The 17,766-nt window shown below is 51.1% G+C and overlaps 1 protein-coding gene and 1 long non-coding RNA gene across 2 annotated transcripts in view; one reads left to right on the top strand and one right to left on the bottom strand.

The window, feature by feature from the left end:
• The window catches only part of LOC121042449 (uncharacterized), a 127,348-nt gene extending 125,279 nt beyond the window's left edge, over window positions 1-2,069 (bottom strand). Inside the window, exon 1 of the long non-coding RNA XR_005796207.1 lies at window positions 671-2,069. This is a non-coding gene — a long non-coding RNA (uncharacterized LOC121042449). The remainder of the gene's footprint in view (window positions 1-670) is intronic.
• RGMA (repulsive guidance molecule BMP co-receptor a) overlaps window positions 37-17,766 on the top strand; it is a 47,626-nt gene continuing 29,896 nt past the window's right edge. Inside the window, exon 1 of the mRNA XM_040493753.1 lies at window positions 37-313. Within this exon, the coding sequence (XP_040349687.1) occupies window positions 300-313 (14 nt within the window). The 5' untranslated portion in view covers window positions 37-299. The remainder of the gene's footprint in view (window positions 314-17,766) is intronic.

The following is a 17,766-nucleotide window of genomic DNA, read 5'->3' as shown; positions in this document are numbered from 1 at the left end:
CGAGCAGCCCCGACTCCGCAGTTCTCTCCCGAGCGCGGGCTGCGCAGCCCGAGCCGCTGGGCTGGGGAAGCGCGAGCGGTTGGCTCCCGGGCCGGCTCCTCCAGGCGCTCGCAGGCATGCAGCCCGGGAGCAGGCGGCGCGCCCCGGGCCGGTGCTGAGCCGGCCGGGGCGGCGGGGACCAGCGCCTGCCGAGCCCCTCCCACCTTGCCCCGGGGCCCGCGAGCTGCGCTCCGGAACCCCCTCTTCGCCCGCAGCCCCGCCAGCGCCACCCCCCCACCCCCCGCGGGCCGCAGGGGCTCATGCAGCCGCCAAGGTAAGCGCGGGCCGGGAGCGGGGCGGACCCGGCCCTGACATCCCCGAGGCGCCGCCGGCACTTGCGGGTCCTCTCCAGCCCCGCGTCTCTTCTTGCTCCCGTCTTGTCCACAGTTGGAGCTTTGCTGCGCCTCGATCGCTTTAGCTCTTGGCAGCAGTAAAGTTTTTGTGGTTTAGTATTTGCTCTTTTTTCCTAAAATGCTCTCCCCGGGCAGCCGGCAGCGCGCGTGCTTGGACAGACCCGGCGAGCGTCTCTTCCACCGTGCGCGGGCTGGGAGCTCCCTTTCTCCGGCGCGGTCACCGCCCGGCCCGCGCACCCTGGGATGTCCCGCCGTGAACCCCCATTGGCCCGACTCACCCGGGTCCCCCTCCTCCAGCTCCGCGCCCGGCTGCCTAGGCCAGCTGCAGAGCCGCGGGACAAGCGCCGGCCCCCGGGGGGGAGGGGGGGCGTCGGTGCTGCACCTTCTGGGCTCGGGTCCCAGCGGTCCTTTGAACTGGGAGCATCTGTATGCAGGAAGGTGCGGGACTTGGGTTCAGTGCTAAGGGATCGGACTTCCGAGTGGCCCCGGCGTTCCTAAGTGGAGGGGTGGGCCCGACGGGCGGGGCACAGAGACGATTCCGCGCCCGGCTCGAGCCGTGGCTCACGCCGGAGAACTAGCTGAAACAGGGGGACAGGTGTATTTAGGGGGAGGACCGACGTGTGTCGGAGCGGGGGGCGGGGAGGGGCGCTCAGTTGCAATTCTTGATTGCATCCTGTTAATGTAATTGCATTAGATTTGCTCCGGGGCAGAATCAATTCCCCCAAATTGAGATTTTTAATGGGAGCCTGCGAGTTGCTATTATGTATGTGGTTTCGGAAGGCGTTGGGTTGTATTTATTTTACAATTCGGGTGTCTCGAGGGCGGAGTAGGGGAAATCGCGCCATCTAGCGGAAATGGTAAGCCGCGCGTTCCTTTTCGCCGCGAAGTTGGGTGTTTTCAAAGTACGGGACCCCAGCGCCAGGTAGAGAGGGGGCTGAGTCCTCCTAGGAAGGGTGGTTATCCTAGTTATCCGTGTGTCTACAGTCTGCGTGAGCGGGAGCGCCCCGACACCCCCAGCTCAGTGCGCCAAGCTCAAGGGACAGAATTATAGGTTGTACCGAGTGGCAGGCTGGCACCTCGAGATCTGTCACCTTCTCCATCTGGCTTTAGGGTCCTCCAGCAAAAACAGAAAATGTTACCTTCCGGTAGGTGGACACCCATTGTTCGGGCATCAGTCGCGGGGCGGGGGGGGGCGGGGGGGCGGCCAAACATGCGCGCACCTTGCTCTTCTCCAGGACGTCACAGAGGAGTGATTTGTCAGGCGAATCTCAAGCCATGACCCCTAGGAAAGAGATTGACCGAGGACAGCTGAAGGAGAAGTGGGAAAGGGCCTCTTGCAGATCAGGCCAGAATAGCATTTTTTTTTTTTTTTTTTTTTACACATACAAAGGGCTTCTGAAAGTTCCACTGCTGCAGCAGATGACAAGCAGGCCCCCTTTACAAGGGATGTGATCTCCTGGGAACAACAGGGAATTACTTTGCTGCGTGACCAGCAGAGCGGACAAAGGCTCTGGGTGGAGCACCCACACACCCAGGTGGGCTCCGCGTTCTCTGTGGCTCGTTTTTGCTGCCACCTTACAGGCCAGAGGATATTAGCCACGCGAGCTGGCTTCTCCCTATTCTAAAGGATAGGTTGGTTCCTTGTAGAACAGCAGGGTGGTGCCCCTGCGGTGAAGACCCTTGCCCCCTTGAGATCCTCTTTGTGGTGGTGATGGGGAGGAAGGTCCCAGATTCCTTCTGTTTTTAATAAAAATAAATTTTTTCTTACATTTTATTTATTTTTGATAGAGAGACAGAGGACAAGTGGGGGAGGGGCAGAGAGCAAAGGAGACACAGAACCCGAAGCAGGCTCCAAGTTCCGAGTTGTCAGCACAGAGCCCGACGCGGGGCTCCAACTCACAAACGGGGAGATCATGACCTGAGCCGAAGTCGGACACTTAACCGACTGAGCCACCCAGGCACCCCAGTAGAATTTTTTTTAACATTTGTTTATTTTTGAGAGACAGAGCATGAGTATGAGCAGGGGAGGGGCAGAGAGAGAGGGAGACACAGAATCGGAAGCAGGCTCCAGGCTCTGAGCTGTCAGCACAGAGCTGGATGCAGGGCTCAAACCCACGAACCATGAGATGGTGACCTGAGCCGAAGTCGAAAGCTTAACGGAGGGGGCCACCCAAGCGCCTCCCAGGTTCCTTTTAACAAGAGCCCTGCCCCTCCCTTTTCCCTTCCAGGTGAAAGACAGGTGCTTACATTCTAAATAGACACGTAGAGTGGTAGGTGGCGTTTCTGCCTCCCCCCATGCTGTTTCTCCCTTTGCAGGCGTTTATTTAATAACCAGATTTGTGACAGAAAGGGTCTTGCAGTGACCTGGCATCTTATTCAAGGCGGGCTTCTCTGACCTTTGCTAAGAAACGCCTTACAAGGTGTGACTGCTGCCTCCCCAGTGTGTGTGATCGTACAGAGTGGAGCCATCAGAGGCTCCTATTTATTACGACCCTTGGCCCGGCCCTTCGGCCAGCCACCCCATGTGGGGCCAAATACAGGAACTCTTAGATAAAGATGCAGAATAAAATGATAGGTACTGAGCATCCCTGACATTGGGACAGGAAGTTTTTTCCAGCCATTGTTGTAGTGATGCTCACCAGACTAGTGATGGCGTCTAGATCTTGCTAGAGAAATGGATGTCCAGAGAAGTATAGCCCAGGTTCTGCGGGTTTAAAGTGCTTTTTTCCCTTCAACCTTGCTACCAAATGAATTAAATTCAAGCATTTGCTTTTCTCACGTGTTGTCCCCAAATTCAGTCATGCCTTAGGAGGTATGATCACCGATGTCTTGAGAAATCTGCCATCCAGGGAAGATTGGATATCCCCAAGTGAAACAGAGCATAAACAAACTAGGATTACCAGAAACCAGTGCAGGCTCATGTGAATCTGTTAGTTCTGTGAAATGAAAAGGCACCGCTCTGTAAAGATCGTTGTTCTAGAACCTGACTTATAATAACCCAAAGGTAAGTTCAAATAACTTTTCAGCATCAGTGGTGTTTCTGTGGCTCTTTCGGAGGATGGTTTCGCTTTTCAAACAACATGCATCATTTATTCATTCAACAGACTTAACATAAATTTAACCCGAAGAAGGAAGGCTCCAGACTCTCCCACCTGCCTGGTATCCAGCCCTATTCAAAGGACAGACTCCTGTTTTCCTAATTTTGACCCAACGGCAGTGCATTTTCAGCCTCTTTTCCTTTCACAGCAACAGAGTTAGGACAGAGCAATGAACAGGGCAGTGGAAAACTAAGGACTGTCTCACCCGAGTGTGCATACACAGTCAGGCAGAAGTCGGTCTTCTTGGTGACAAATAAACATCTTTTAAAAGGATCCCCGGTTTCTTAGCCAGGTGTGACCCTATGAGTAGAAAACGCAGCATCAGGATGCCTGGGTGGCTCAGTCAGTTAAGTGTCCGACTTCCGCTCAGGTCATGATCTCATGGTTCATGGGTTCGACCCCCGCGTTGGGCTCTGTGCTGATATCTCAGAGCCTGGAGCCTGCTTCGTATCCTCTGTCCCCCCTCTCTCTGCCCCTCCCCACTCACGTGTTCTCTCTCTCTCTCTCATTCTCTCTCCCAAAATAAATGAACTTTACAGGGAAAAAAATGCAGTATCATATTAGAGCCTAGGGGTCGAGGCAAGAATGCCTACTGAGTGAGATGTGAAATCTTTTATAATTCTAAGGGCAGTAAGAAGAGGGAATTTTGAAACTTGGGCAGAAATTAACAAAGCAAATGCAAATATCTTTTATAGCCTCATTTAAAAAATTTCAAGGCACTTCTACTTGATGGACGTAAAAATGCCCTACGTACTTACTTGACCTATAAAATTATATCCAGATTACTACAGTAAAGAACTAAAGTGTAGCAAACAGTGTTTATGCAGAAAAAAATTATAGAACTACTGCTTGAGTTTACTTCGTGTTCTCCAGTTGTTTGTTTAAAGCAAACCATGAGGTGAAGAACTTTCTAGAATCAAGACACTAGATTTGCCAGAGTCTGGAAATCTGGAAAAACTTGAAAACAAAAGCTTCTGTCATCTGTCTGGTAGACCAAGGCCAATTCCTGTAGATTCTGTGTCCTCCGCGGGGCATAGCAGAGATCAGCAGATAGGAGTGAAAAATGCCCTAAAACTTACTGATTAGCGTCTGTGAGGCATTGCTTAGTAATTACCAGCCCTTGTGGCTGCCACTTTGTATGTTTCATTTTTCCATCTTCGGGAACTCTCCCACTCCGGGTCTTTGCCTGGTTGACAGCAACATTTTGGCTCATTTCCTGGTAATGCTCAGCTCTTGTGCCCTCGTGAGCAGAGATACTCTGGCCAAGTCCTCGATAAGAGTCTCAGTACGGTTATTTTATTCTTAGTATGCTGTTCCTCTGAAGATGGACGCAGACCATTTTTTTCATCCTCTTTTGGAGTTGTGAGGACTTCTCTCCCTGATGACTTTTTGAAACGAGATTAGGTGGAAATGCACAAACGTACAACGACTTGCCCCAGTGGCCTCCTGAACATTCATGCATAAGCCTTGTCGGCCACATCGCAGACGCTCTACCTCAGAGTTCAGTCTCCTCCTAGCTTTTGATACGTTTCACTGATCTGTACCACGTGGATCTCTTCCCTCCAGTCGGCTGTTTAAAAACCATGATACCTTGGGGCGCATGGGTGGCTCAGTCAGTTAAGCATCCACTTCCGCTTAGGTCATCATCTCATGGATTGTGAGTTTGAGTCCCCCCGTCGGGCTCTGTGCTGACAGCTCGGGGCCTGGAGCCTGCTTCGGATTCTACGTCCCCCTCTCTCTCTGCCCCTCCCCCACTCATTCTCGTTCTCTCTCTCTCTCAAATATAAGTAAACATTGAAAAACAATTTTTTAAACCATAATACCACATTGTTCCACACACTTCCACAAAGCTTTATCCTCTGTCAGAGTCTGATCCTCTTGTGAGATCCCAAGATGTTGCTAGTTACCCCCCTGCCGGGACGCTGTTTCTCTGACTCTCAAAGAGGCTTGCTCAGAAGACATCTGCTGGGCAAAAGTGACTTCGAAATTTGCTGCCAGTGCCCATTTTCAGCTCCTGACACTGACACTGGCATCCTGGAGAACGGATTGCTCTCATAAGAATGTGTCCCCTGGGTACGGAGACTTTAGGCTACTCCGTGGTGTTAGGGTCTCTGCAGCCGTTTGCTTTGGCCACGTGGCCTGTGGGGATCTTAAATTGACCAGAGTCCCCTCATGCGAGGGCATGCCCTAGATAGCAGCCACAGAGTCCCAAGCAAATGGAACTCCTGATGACTTCCCCCACGGCCCCCGTGATAAACCATCTCCCCCACCTCCCAGGCCTTTCTCTTTATGCACCCCTTAGAAAAGACCCTCATGGGGCTCCACAGAAGCCCACTCTTTTAGTCTGAATTGACCGATCTAGCCTCAGCACAGAAACCCTCAAATGCTCTACCGTGGACCCTAATAAAGGCATGAGCCCCAGTCCTGCCTCTCTCCCTGCACCCTCCCTTGACCACCCCACATGGCCCCTCAAGGTATGCGGCATGCTTTGTCTAGATCTGTGAATAATAAACGTCTCCATTTTAGTTTCTCCTGTGGTCTGTCGTTGAACTGTGGCTCACCTCCCGTGCCCCACTTGACGAGGGTTCATTTGACAGATTCATACCAGAAAAGCACATGGAAATGCGTTCCCCCCCCCCTCCCACAGAGCCATAAACGCTGTAGGGTTTCCTCAACCCAGTTGGGAGCTTGGAAACAATACGATTTGACGTGGGTTTGGAAATTTGGGTGTGTACTTTCATTTACATTTAATTTAATATCCATTATGGAAAGCGGTAGAGTATAAATAATAAATAGACTTTTTAAATGCAATTGCATTTTCCCAGATGGGCTTCCATTTATGCAAGAGAGGCAAAACAGCAAGAAATATAGGGCGTAGAGGCCAGGCTTACCTGTAGACATTATGAGGTTCACGATGGCATCCCTTCACAGGTCCGGACCCACCAGTAACCCCCCCACTGCTAAGTTTGCTAGGTCATTTTGCCTCAGAACAAGGGAATCACGGGACATTAATTTATGGCGCTTCATGTCCTTTTGTGCTAAAATAGTCTGATACTCAGAATACTGACTTCAAAATCGCTTACCTTCCTATCCTGAAGCACACAAATTCGGCTTTGTATCTTCACGTACCTCAAGAGCATATGGTAGGGAAAAGCCAATGCCACCCTTTTCTCTGCTGTGAGGGTTTTAGCTTGCTTTTATTTTCCTCTGCTAAGAGCATGTTAAGAAAGGAGATCCCTGGGGTGCCTGGGGCGCTCAGTCGGTTGAGCGTCCGACTTCAGCTCAGGTCATGATCTCGCGGTCTGTGGGTTCGAGCCCCGCGTCGGGCTCTGTGCTGACAGCTCAGAGCCTGGAGCCTGTTTCGGATTCTGTGTCTCCCTCTTCCTCTGACCCTCCCCTGTTCATGCTCTCTCTCTCTCTCTCTCTCTCTCTCTCTGTCTCAAAAATAAATAAATGTTAAAAAAAAAAAAAAAGAAAAAGAAAGAAGATCCCTAAAGTCCACGTGTCTGATTTCTTTATGTGTAAATGGATGCTATTGGCAGAATCTACAGACTTCAGGCCTAGTTAGAAATATATTTACCTCCCCTGAGCCTGAGCCAGGAGTCAATGAGGACAAAGCAAACCCAAGCCAAGATGGCGCCCAAGCCCTGCCTTTCTGGGTCAGTGACCGATCTCTAGGGGCAGGAGCCCGCCCCGCTTTGAATTGGAGACACGGTCTGAATGGCTTATTATCTGAAGGGACTGCAATGAATTGAGACTATAGATAGTTTTATCAAAATATCCTGTTGTGTAATATTTACCTGTCATTCAGAGGCTACATCCAAGTAAGCACTCTATGAAAACTTGCCCCCCAAATACCATTTAGTATCCTAAAGAAAGAAAAGGAATTCTATAACTCTTTCAACTTCCTAACTCTTTAAAGGGGAGGGGGAGATTGTTCAGGCAAATTGTTCTTTTCTGAAAACATTTTGAAAATTTTGTTTCTGGAAGACAGCGTATCTCCAGACATACTCTCATTTAACACATGACCCACTCTTCTATAAATGGAGCATATTATTTGACCAACAGAAAAAAGTAAATGCCAGGTGAAGATGAGAAGGGATGTGAAGCAGCTGTAGTTTGGTGGGGAAACACTGAACTTGGCATCACAAGGCCAGGTTCTGAGGCTCTCCCTGCCCTCGCTATTCTTAGTGACCTTGGACAAATCACTTAATCTCCCAGAGTTTCGGTGCCCTCGTTTGTGAAATGGAGACAACTGTGCCCGCCACACAGTGGAGATGACTCAACGGTTATGTGGGAGACTTTGTGTTTTAGTGGTTGCTCAACAGAACTTGCGTATGGCTAGTAAAGCACTTAGAACCCACCCAGGAGTCAAGGTTATCCAAGAATGCTTGGGGGATTCTGCAGATTTCACCCCAGTTCCCACACGTAGGAAGACTCTAGCAGAATCGGGTGCACAGTAGACACTCTGTTATAATCCAAACAATGGTTCCTGTCCGTGATGTTGTCAGCTACTTAGCAGCACTTACTCTGTGCCAGGCATCTGTCCTAAGTGGTCTGTCTATATTGTGTCTACTCATTTACGTCCTCACAAGAACCCTCTGCGGGAGCTAAAGCTTATCCCCACTTAACAGATGTAAAGGGTCGGTGTTCAGACGGCATGTTCTTCGCCAGAAGGCTGTATTGACTCTCTCACGTCCAAGTGAAGCCTCCAACAAATGTAAAAAAAGAAAACAACGTTGGAGGAGGAGGCTGTCACATAAAGCAACACATTTGTTCTTGCTTCTGCATTGGCGCTCGTCCCCACCTCCCATCATCCAGGGATCTTCGGTATTTCGGCTTTGCATTAGCCATTCTAAACAGTTTTGAATTTGATGAATAACTTGGTTATCTGTTCCTATTGCTAAATGTCTATGGTATTTGTGCTTGGCACCAAATTGTTCATTAATCCAAATACTCCAGCCTTCTGCTGGTGGAGAGAGAGAGAGAGACAGACTCCCTGTCAGTTCAGACAGTTGCCATTTGGTGAATAAATGGTTCCAAGCTGGTTATTCTCCCCAGTACTTTCTGGAATGGGGAGAAGTAAACACTGGGTGGTCTGTTCTCCATTACAGGAACCTGGTGTTTCTTGGTATGAGTACCCAAAAGTTTCCTTAAAACAAGAGGTTATTACATGTTCGGAAGGCATGGTTTCAGGTGCAGGGTGGAATTGCTGGGGATTATAGCTGAAGAATTTGCTCAGCCACGTTTTTACTTGGGGAACCCAGAAATGTGACAGAGGAGGCCCCAGAATGGCTCCTTGGAGTCAGGTGTAGGCAAAGCCAGTTAGTTACAGAGCTAACACCAGTTGACCCGATCCTTAGAGACCCCTCCTGGGCGGCCAGGCCACAGTTCTGCAGATTGCAATTGTGTCTGAGGGTCCAGAAACAGGACGGAACATTCAGGGGCCACAAAGTTAGAGGTGGAGCCACGCCAAATGCCCCGTCTCTCTCTTTCCCCAGATCCACTGCAATGTCTAGAAAGCCTCACTCTCGACGCTGACAATTAAGCACTTCACAAGTGCTATCATTTTCATACTGGCTTTGTGGGCAGAAGAATTTGTAAGCTGTAGACCAGATGGTGGGTGTGCCCCAGAGTCACAGTCCCGAGACCCAATAGGAAGCGAGACTTTCGTAGGTGACACTCCAGTTATACACTGGTTTGTAATCCCTGCAGGGAGAAGTGGGAGACGGATCAAAAGAAAAAGTGTTGGCTTCTCCAAACGTTTCCTGAGAAACTCAGAAGTCAAGAAAGAGAGGCGAGGAAAGGCAGAGGGGCTGCTTAAATCCAAAGACCATGGAAATGCACCGCCAGAAACTGTTAGCAGGTGATCAGGAGGGCTCCAGCCCAGCCTGGGTCAGGCAGAGACGACACAGAGGGAGTCTGAGCGAGAAGAGGCAGAGGGAAGACGTGACATCGCTGAGCCTGGGAAGGAGTTGGTGAGCTCAGCAGAGGTAGCGTGACAGCCGTGAGTCGCCCAAACCCCACTCTGCCACCCAGCCAGCTGGGTGACCTCAGACAGGTTACCGACCTTCTGCAGTGTAAGTGGGGGTAGATGTGAGTTGTCTGACTTCCAAATGACAGGGGACGGAATAAGCATCTTTAAACGGGAATTGAAGTCCAGGAAGAGGAAAGGATACAATCTGTTTGTACATACATCCATCAATCCTCCTTGGCTGGTGATCTCAGTTCTTCTCTGATTGCTTAGCTCCTACCACGATGGGGGAGTTCACAGCACTATTTAACAGGAAATACCTACTGGGAGAGAGCAGTCAGAAGGTTGCTAATCGTTCTTGGCGAAATGATAACGAATGAGCTAGGCTGATTGATTTTATATGTGCTTACATGCACATGGAAATATCTGGAAGGATGCACACAAAACTGTTAAATAGTTATTGCCTCCAGGGAGAGTCACCTAATTTCATTTGACAGGAAGTTGATTTGTTTGGACCATGTGCCTATATTGCTGTTTGAATTTTTTTACGAAATTTGATGCTAGACAGAAGGAAATGGAAAGCCCAGAAAATGTGTTCCTTCTATTTTCTTTAAAAAAAAAAAAAAATCCCTGGTATATCTTCCCAGCACAGTGACTGTGCCCATGCCTACCATCAGGGGTGAGTTTCTGGGAGGTTCTAAGGGGGGCACTCCATACCGATGTCCCAAGCCCAGCCAGTTCTCCAGGCTCTGTTCCCGAAATTGGAATCATGAGTGGAAATGCTAGCCCATGGGACAGTCTGTGTAGATTCCTAACAGGCGGAAGTTTGACAGAAGGTGTTCCAGACAGGGTGAAGCTGATGGCAATGTGGATGTCACCAATCTTTGCCGTCGGTGGTCCTGTTTGTTAAGGAAGTTACTGACAGAGACTCCCCCCCGCCCCCGCACACCAACTCTGAGACACTCACCCGTTCTGTAAAGGCCCTAGTTGATGTGCAGTAAGGATGATGGGGAATCGATGCAGGGCTCTCAGCTCCTGAGACACGGAGAAACCGCATCAACACCCATCTCAGAGTTCTGAGCACATTGTAGTGGAAATCATTTGTCTCTACACCTGACTGCTCCCCTGGGCTGCCAGGAGGGGGCCAGGACTGTCTGTTGCTCATCTGAGAATCCCCAACCACCGCCCCCCCCCAATCCCAGAGCTGAGTGTTCCAGTACTTGGTGAGTGCTCCTTGAGTGAGTAAAACAGAAACACAATAAATAAATAAAAAGAATCGCCCTTGTGTGGGGGAAGACAGTGTTACTGATCTGATCATGTACATTTAAAGCCATGTCCAAGGGGCGCCTGGGTGGCGCAGTCGGTTAAGCGTCCGACTTCAGCCAGGTCACGATCTCGCGGTCCGGGAGTTCGAGCCCCACGTCGGGCTCTGGGCTGATGGCTCAGAGCCTGGAGCCTGTTTCCGATTCTGTGTCTCCCTCTCTCTCTGCCCCTCCCCCGTTCATGCTCTGTCTCTCTCTGTCCCAAAAATAAGTAAATGTTGAAAAAATAAATAAATAAATAAATAAGGCCATGTCCAAGAGCAAATAAAATCTGCTCATGTATGAAAGTCATAAGAAAGAATCCAAAGAAAAAGTGAGCTACTTCTTCAGTTCCTAAAGAGAGCTGTTGGAATGTCAGGAAATTCTATTTCAAAACACCACTAAAATATTGGAGTTACAATCTCTCCATTTTGTTTACCAAGAATAAGCATCCCTCGTGGTGAGGGAGGCAGCGCAGAAGCACACGGCGAGGAAAGGAAGCCCGCAGCAGAAGCGAAGAAGACAAGATGGGCCGAAGAAGGAGGACACTAAGACATTCTGAGATCTACAGGGAAGGGGTCCCTCCCTGCCAGAGTCTGAGACTCACGAATGCTTGGGAAGAAGAGAAGCAAAGAGAGGCCGTCTCCTACATCGTCATGGAAACAGGTCAAGGAAACTCTATGGCCACCAACCCCCAACCATCTGGACAGAGCGGAGCAGGGGTAATTAAAGATGGCAGCCACGTCCTGGTGGCCAGAATGCGCACTGAGCTTCCACACCAGGCCTGCGCCCAAGGGCATACAACCCTGGTCTCCCTGCCCACAAAGGGAGCCCACCCACCTAGGAAGGGGCCCTTTTCATAGCCACTTTGTGGAACATATACTAAAAAAGTAATATCACCAGGCACGTTTTAAAGTCCCAATGAACTGGACAGAGCACCACACACTTCCTGAAAAGAGAACATGAAACCGGAGAAATCTATTAGCATTCTTTGAGGAGGTAGAAACAGGCCCGGAGACGAGGGAGAAACCCAGGGATGAATTATGTTTAGACTTTCAGAATTCCTTCCGACTAAGTTCCACCCCGGGGGTCATTCGCAATAGGTAAGTCGCTCCAGAATGTGCCGGGTGGGGAAGGTGGGGGGAATCACCACAGATTGGAACTGTCCTCAGAGACAGGAAACAAAAGATGGGATAATCAGGTACTTTTCTGGATGAAGAATTATAAACCGTGGGGATCCCCAAGGATCTCTGGTGTTCCCAGACTTAGCTTAAATGTCCATAGATCATCTGAAGAAGCGAATGCTCAGATGCTTCCAGGCCTGTGGATGAATTGAAGGGTCCGGAGACAGATGGAAAAACAAATAGTGGATAAGCTGGAGGACAAGCTTACGAGTTAGCAAGCAAATGCATATTTAAGCTTCGGGGGGGGGGGGGGGGCAGGCCTCAGTTGGATATGGGAGAACATATCCAAATCATAGCAAAATGGACTCTGTCCAGTCTGTTGATAGCCCCAAAATGGGATCTTGGGGGTCTTTGCAAAATGTTTGTGGGATAACGATCGTGCAGGACCCAGTGTTCAGAAGGTGCTAAAATGCTTTCAGAAATGGCATTGGGAGCTAAGCCAAAGATAGGATTCTCCCTGGGCTGTACCCAAACCTGGCGGTTTTACGACTTTGCCCTAGAGAAAAATACCGCAGAACTGTAGAAAGGTTAAGTAATCGCCCAGGTAGAAGACTTCCCTGAGAAGCTGGGCTGCTTTGTTCTTTAAGAGCTTTAGGGTGGAAAGATGAAACCCCAAAGATGATATGGTCAAAGTCTATAAAACTTTGGAAGTTACTGTGATGAGAAAACCAACTTTAGTTTTTCTGAGTTGCTGCGTTTTACATTATGAGAACCCTGCTGTGGACCTTCAGGTAAGGACTCAAGTTTAGGGTTCCTGCCTTAAGCTCCTGCTTTGCCAGGGTACCTTTTGAAATAACCCTTAGAGTTGAGCCTAAAGAAGAGTTAGTGACCTTCACCTCCACCCCCTTATATATAAGTGCCTGCCACCCCACCGTCTGTCTCCTGTTCACGATCTGGGATGAGGGAATGCCCCTGGCCTGGCCCACTGTGCACCCCACCATCCCACTCTTTCTGGGGCCTGTATGCAATACATCTCACGACTCTAATTCTTTTTGTACATTATTGAAACTACACCTTCGATCAAAATGACTTTATGGGTTTCACTTGCCCAAAGCGGGGATCTTGGGTGCTGAGGGAACTCCCTGCCTGCCGACCCCATGGGGGTGCTTTTGCCTCCCCACTCAGCCAATCATAAACTGCATATTCTTTTTTTTTTTTTTTTTAGTGTTTATTTACTTTGAGAGAGAAAGAGAGCGTGAGTGGGGGAGAGGCAGAGAGAGAGGGAGACACAGAATCCAAAGCAGACTCCAGGCTCTGAGCTATCAGCACAGAGCCTGAAGCAGGGCTCAAACCCATGAACCGTGAGGTCATGACCTGAGCCAAAGTCAGACACTTGACTGTTTAACCGACTGGGCCACCCAGGCGCGCCTTTAATATGCATATTCTTAATGCAGCACACCAGCTCCGGCTGCTCAGCACTGTTACAGAGAGAGTGAACAAGGTCTAGCTCATCAAACCCCAGACCCACGGGAGCCCTTGAAGTTTGAAATAGGAACTTGAGATTAAGTTTTATTTCAATTAAAGAGGAGTGGGTCCCCCCCCCCTCAGTTGTAGGCAAAACCAACCGAGCTCCTCAAGACTTGGTATAAGCAAAATCTGTTCAAAGGTAGGGGGTGGAGGCAATGGGAGTAGACCCAAGAAGTTCTTCCAGTAAATGAATGAGTTGGGAGCTACTGACGACATATCCCTGGACTTGTGAGGTTGGCGAAAATATTTCTTGGGACCAGTGCTGGGCCATCAGCTTCCTCCTTGTTACGAGTCTGTGCACACAAGTGAGAGAAACCTAAATCAAACCAGTTTCGGCAAAATGAGGAACTCTCTTGTCTCCCGTAGCTGGACCAGGGAGGAGGAGCTACAGGGAGAGTGGCACGGGGAGCCCTGAAAATCTCCAACCGTCCCAGAAAAGCTCACCAGATAAAATGCGATTTTAGTAAAAACAGCACGCTAACTCTGCAGACACATCCTCCACCTGCAACACTCATCAACACTGGCCTTCACATCAGATTGCTACCCGCAGACTCATCATGTAGGGATCAGAGACCAGGATGTGGCTCCCCCACAGCAACAGTCTCAGGACAGATTCTGATTGGTCAGCTTGGGTTATGTGCCAGTCACCACTTTATTGAAAGTACTTGTTAGGTTCTCTGCCTTGCCTTGACTTTAAATCCAAGAGGATAAACTGATCGACTCAGCCTGAGTATTAATGTGCACCCAGGGTTGATGAAGCGTGATGCAACTTAACAAACCTAGCGAATCCCTACACATGAGTCACCTGGGAGAGCTCATCAAAAATGCTGATGCCCAGGCTGTACTCAGGGATGCAGATTCAGCTGCTCTGGAATGGGTCCTGGGCAGTACTGGTTAGCCCCCACAGTGGTCTCCCAAAAGAATACATCTCTCCTCTTCTTGAGACCTCAGGTGGGGCTTCCAGCTGCGATAAACATGGACACCTTCTCAGAGCCTGTGCTGGCCATTCTCGAGCTTTCCAGCCCCTCAGGCAGGCCACACCTTGGTACATGTTATACTGAATGTTCCTTCCGCCTGGAATCCTTGCCCTGCCCCCCCTCCCTCGCCCACCATCTCCCCCGGCACTCTCCCACACTGGGAGAAACTTCCCTCCCCACCCTGCACCTGGGTCTGGGCTGGAGGCCCCTGGCGCCTGTGTTCTGTGTCTCTGCTGTCAGAGTCTGTGTTATGCTTTATTGAAAGTGATTGTTAAGTTATCTGTCTAGCCTTGACTTTAAGCCCAGTGCGGACTTGCATCACTGGAATTGATGGCACATGGAGCACATCAGGCACGGGCTTGGTGTGTTCCATTCTACAGTTTATTAGCCAATAATTGGGTGAGTACTTAACTGCACTCAGCCTCAGTTTCCCCATCTGCAAAATGAGGATGACACTAGAACGTACCTTCGCTTTAAGTGTCTAGAAATGTAAAGTACTTAGCCAGCCCTGGACATAAGGTGACAGCACAGGGACACCTTGGCCATAACTGCTGTCATTCTTACAAAAATGAATCCTTCAAGACAACTCACAGGACACACCATCTTTTTGGTAAAGCCTTCCCAGGGCGGTTGGCCGATCACCCCTCCCCTTCCTCTATCATCTGTTTCTACCAGCGATTCAAAGATAGGAGCTGTCTTATTTCTTTAGCGCCCAGGGACTGGCATGCAGTAGTCCTGAGTATATATTTATTGACTGATGACTCAGACCCTGGATTTGGGAACACCCTGTTCGTACCCAGAGGCAGGGAAAGCTAGAGTCCCTGACACCCCTCACTCCTGGGAGGCATTAGCCTTATTCAGAACCTTGCCTTTCAGAAGCCCCGTGCCCCTCCCCCCACAGCCCCACTGCCCGGAACATGGGACTGGGGCGAAGGGTTCAGTGCTGGGGCCTCCACAGCTAGGGCTGGGTAACAGGGAGCAAGAGCCATGCAAGGGAAAATCTCTAACCCGAAGCCCAGAGAACGACCTAGGGGAGAACCCATAAGTGGTCAGACGCTATAATGGGAACTGTCTGTATGAAGTCAGCTACACTTTGAGTTAAGTCAGTTTCTGTGGCGAATGAAGTGCTGAGTTCCATAACCCAGTGGTTCAGGGATTTCTTATTGCAAAGACCTGGGGAGTTGTCAATAAGCTGGTTGGTTTGGCCAGTACAGACAGATTGTTCCAGGTCAGCAAAACCCCATACTGCTCTACTGGGGGCTGGATTTCTCTTGATAGTCTAAACTATGTAAAAGCCAAATCTCCACTTCGGTGATGTCCAAAATCAGCCTCACACATCTCTCCTCGTGAGGGGGAAAAGAAGTCCTTTGCGCCCCCTTCCCAGATTATTTGCTTACGTCATAAGAATTGGATCTCCTCACAAAATGGCGGCCAGTCTTGGAGCAGGAACCGTGGGGAGTTCCCAGTGCCTCTCCCAGACTGTATTCAGTTGCAGCCGCTGGGTGACAGTATGATCAGCCTGCCCCTTACAGACAAAGAAATTGAGGTGTAGAGGCTCCACGTCCTGCTTCCAAAGGTCTACCCTCAGGCCAGGACCGTGTTGGAGAGGCCTGCGTTGAGGTCTTCTGAAGGCTGCACAGCCTATCTGCCACTGGAGATGTTGCCTCAGCAGCTGCGATGAATTCACTGCTGGGGATGGCTGACGGATCCCTTCTCTCTCATTAGTGAGAAGCCTTAGAACTAACCGTGAAAGGCACAATCCAAACGGTGTTCATTGATGGACCTCAAAGGTGCCTCTGTGCCGTCTGGCTCCGTGCCTGCCCCCGTGTGCCAATGTTATCCTACCATTCTGTGGACTGAATCCTTAGGTCTGGCCCAAGGACAGGCCCCACTGGAGAGGAATGCCATCAGAGCCCTGGATCGTGAGGTGCTGGGCTCTCACGGGGCAAAACTGCCGTAGTTTTGCAAATCAGGGCTTAAAGGGGACCCCAGTTTGGCGGAGCGATGGATAATTGGAGCCTGTTGGGCTGAGAGCTAACCATTGGGGGGAAAAGCCGCGGCACTATCACGTTAAAGGTGAGCAGTACCTTCGTGGCATTTGGAAATGCCAAGGAGAGACAGCTTCCTTTTGCCCCATGACATACCTGGCTGAGAGACTCAGCCCCCTTTCTTACCTGGTCTGCAGATGCCAGATTTAGAAGCACTTCTGCTTGGCGTGGGACTTCAGGGACTTAGGGCTTTCTTCCCCTTGCCCAGAGCTTGCTCCTCCAGAACTGCCCTCCTGGCAGGCAGCGCCCCAAGCAGCCCTGCAGCCTGTGTGGCCGTCTGCGAGTGAGGACTGCGATAGTGCTTAAGGGAAACATCAGAATTGGATAAAAATTCAGATTTTTTTTTTCCCCTCAAAGAACCAGATGAGTAGGCTTGGAGGAGAGGTGAGGGGGGGCCACGGGAGGAATTGGTTCGACTCAAAACACTTGCTCTGGCCTATTTGTGTTCCGTCCAAAAGATGTTTCCCAGGGAAGGTTGCCAGTCGCTTAAATATCCCAACCAGAGGCAGAAGAGCGTCAGGTCCTAGGGAACCTTGGGGAGGAGACCTATTTCTCCTGGAAAAATAAGCGACCAAGTTAAGGGAAGTCACCACCCTGATGCCCTCCCAGGAGCGGCCTTGGTGGCCCTGCCCTGGCAACCCCAGGCGGCTGGGCCCTGTGCACCGCGGGGACCGCAGCATCCACACCTCCTCCGGGGTGGCAGCCGTCCTGCCGCCTCCGTCAGGCTTGAAGGCCCCCAACTCTGGAGTGCAGCCAGGGCAAGTACTGGCGAGGCAGCGAGGTGCTAGAAGGGGATGCCGGAGGCCCTGAGCCCAGGCCGGGTGGGTGGCCCGGCGGGATCTGGGAGGGAGCCGCGAGGTGCGTTAATGGCTGAGACCCAGCGGGCCATCCCAGACACCCTCGGATTTTTCGGCCCCCTGCATGGGGGACCCATCTGAGTAGAACAATGAACCAGGGGGTGTCAGTGGCGGCTTCTGGACGCAGTCTGGTTGGAAACGGGCTCCTGGGGTTTGGCTGCAAGCGCAGTGTCTACCCGAGTTGGATATTTACAGGTTGGATGGGGGAGGGGGGCTCTCGGCAGGCGGTCCGGAGGCTGGGCCTCTTCGGCCTGGGCTGCCGCTGGGGTCGGGGAGCCGGGGAGCCGGGGCGCGCCCTGCGCCCCCGGCCCCGGGTTCCCGAGCTCCCCGCGACCAGCGTCGGAGCCCCGCCGCCTGGGTCCCCGCCCAGCCTGCCCCCCACCCCACCCCTCACGCGCCGCGCTGAAACCCGAGCTCGAGGGGGCGGGCCGCGCGGCGGCTGGGGCGGCGGGGCCGCGCCGACATTGG

The sequence above is a fragment of the Herpailurus yagouaroundi genome, unplaced genomic scaffold (assembly GCF_014898765.1).
Source record: "Herpailurus yagouaroundi ecotype Mexico unplaced genomic scaffold, PumYag 185, whole genome shotgun sequence".
In the NCBI taxonomy this organism is placed as follows: domain Eukaryota; kingdom Metazoa; phylum Chordata; class Mammalia; order Carnivora; family Felidae; genus Herpailurus; species Herpailurus yagouaroundi.
This window is presented reverse-complemented; position numbering and strand designations above follow the sequence as displayed.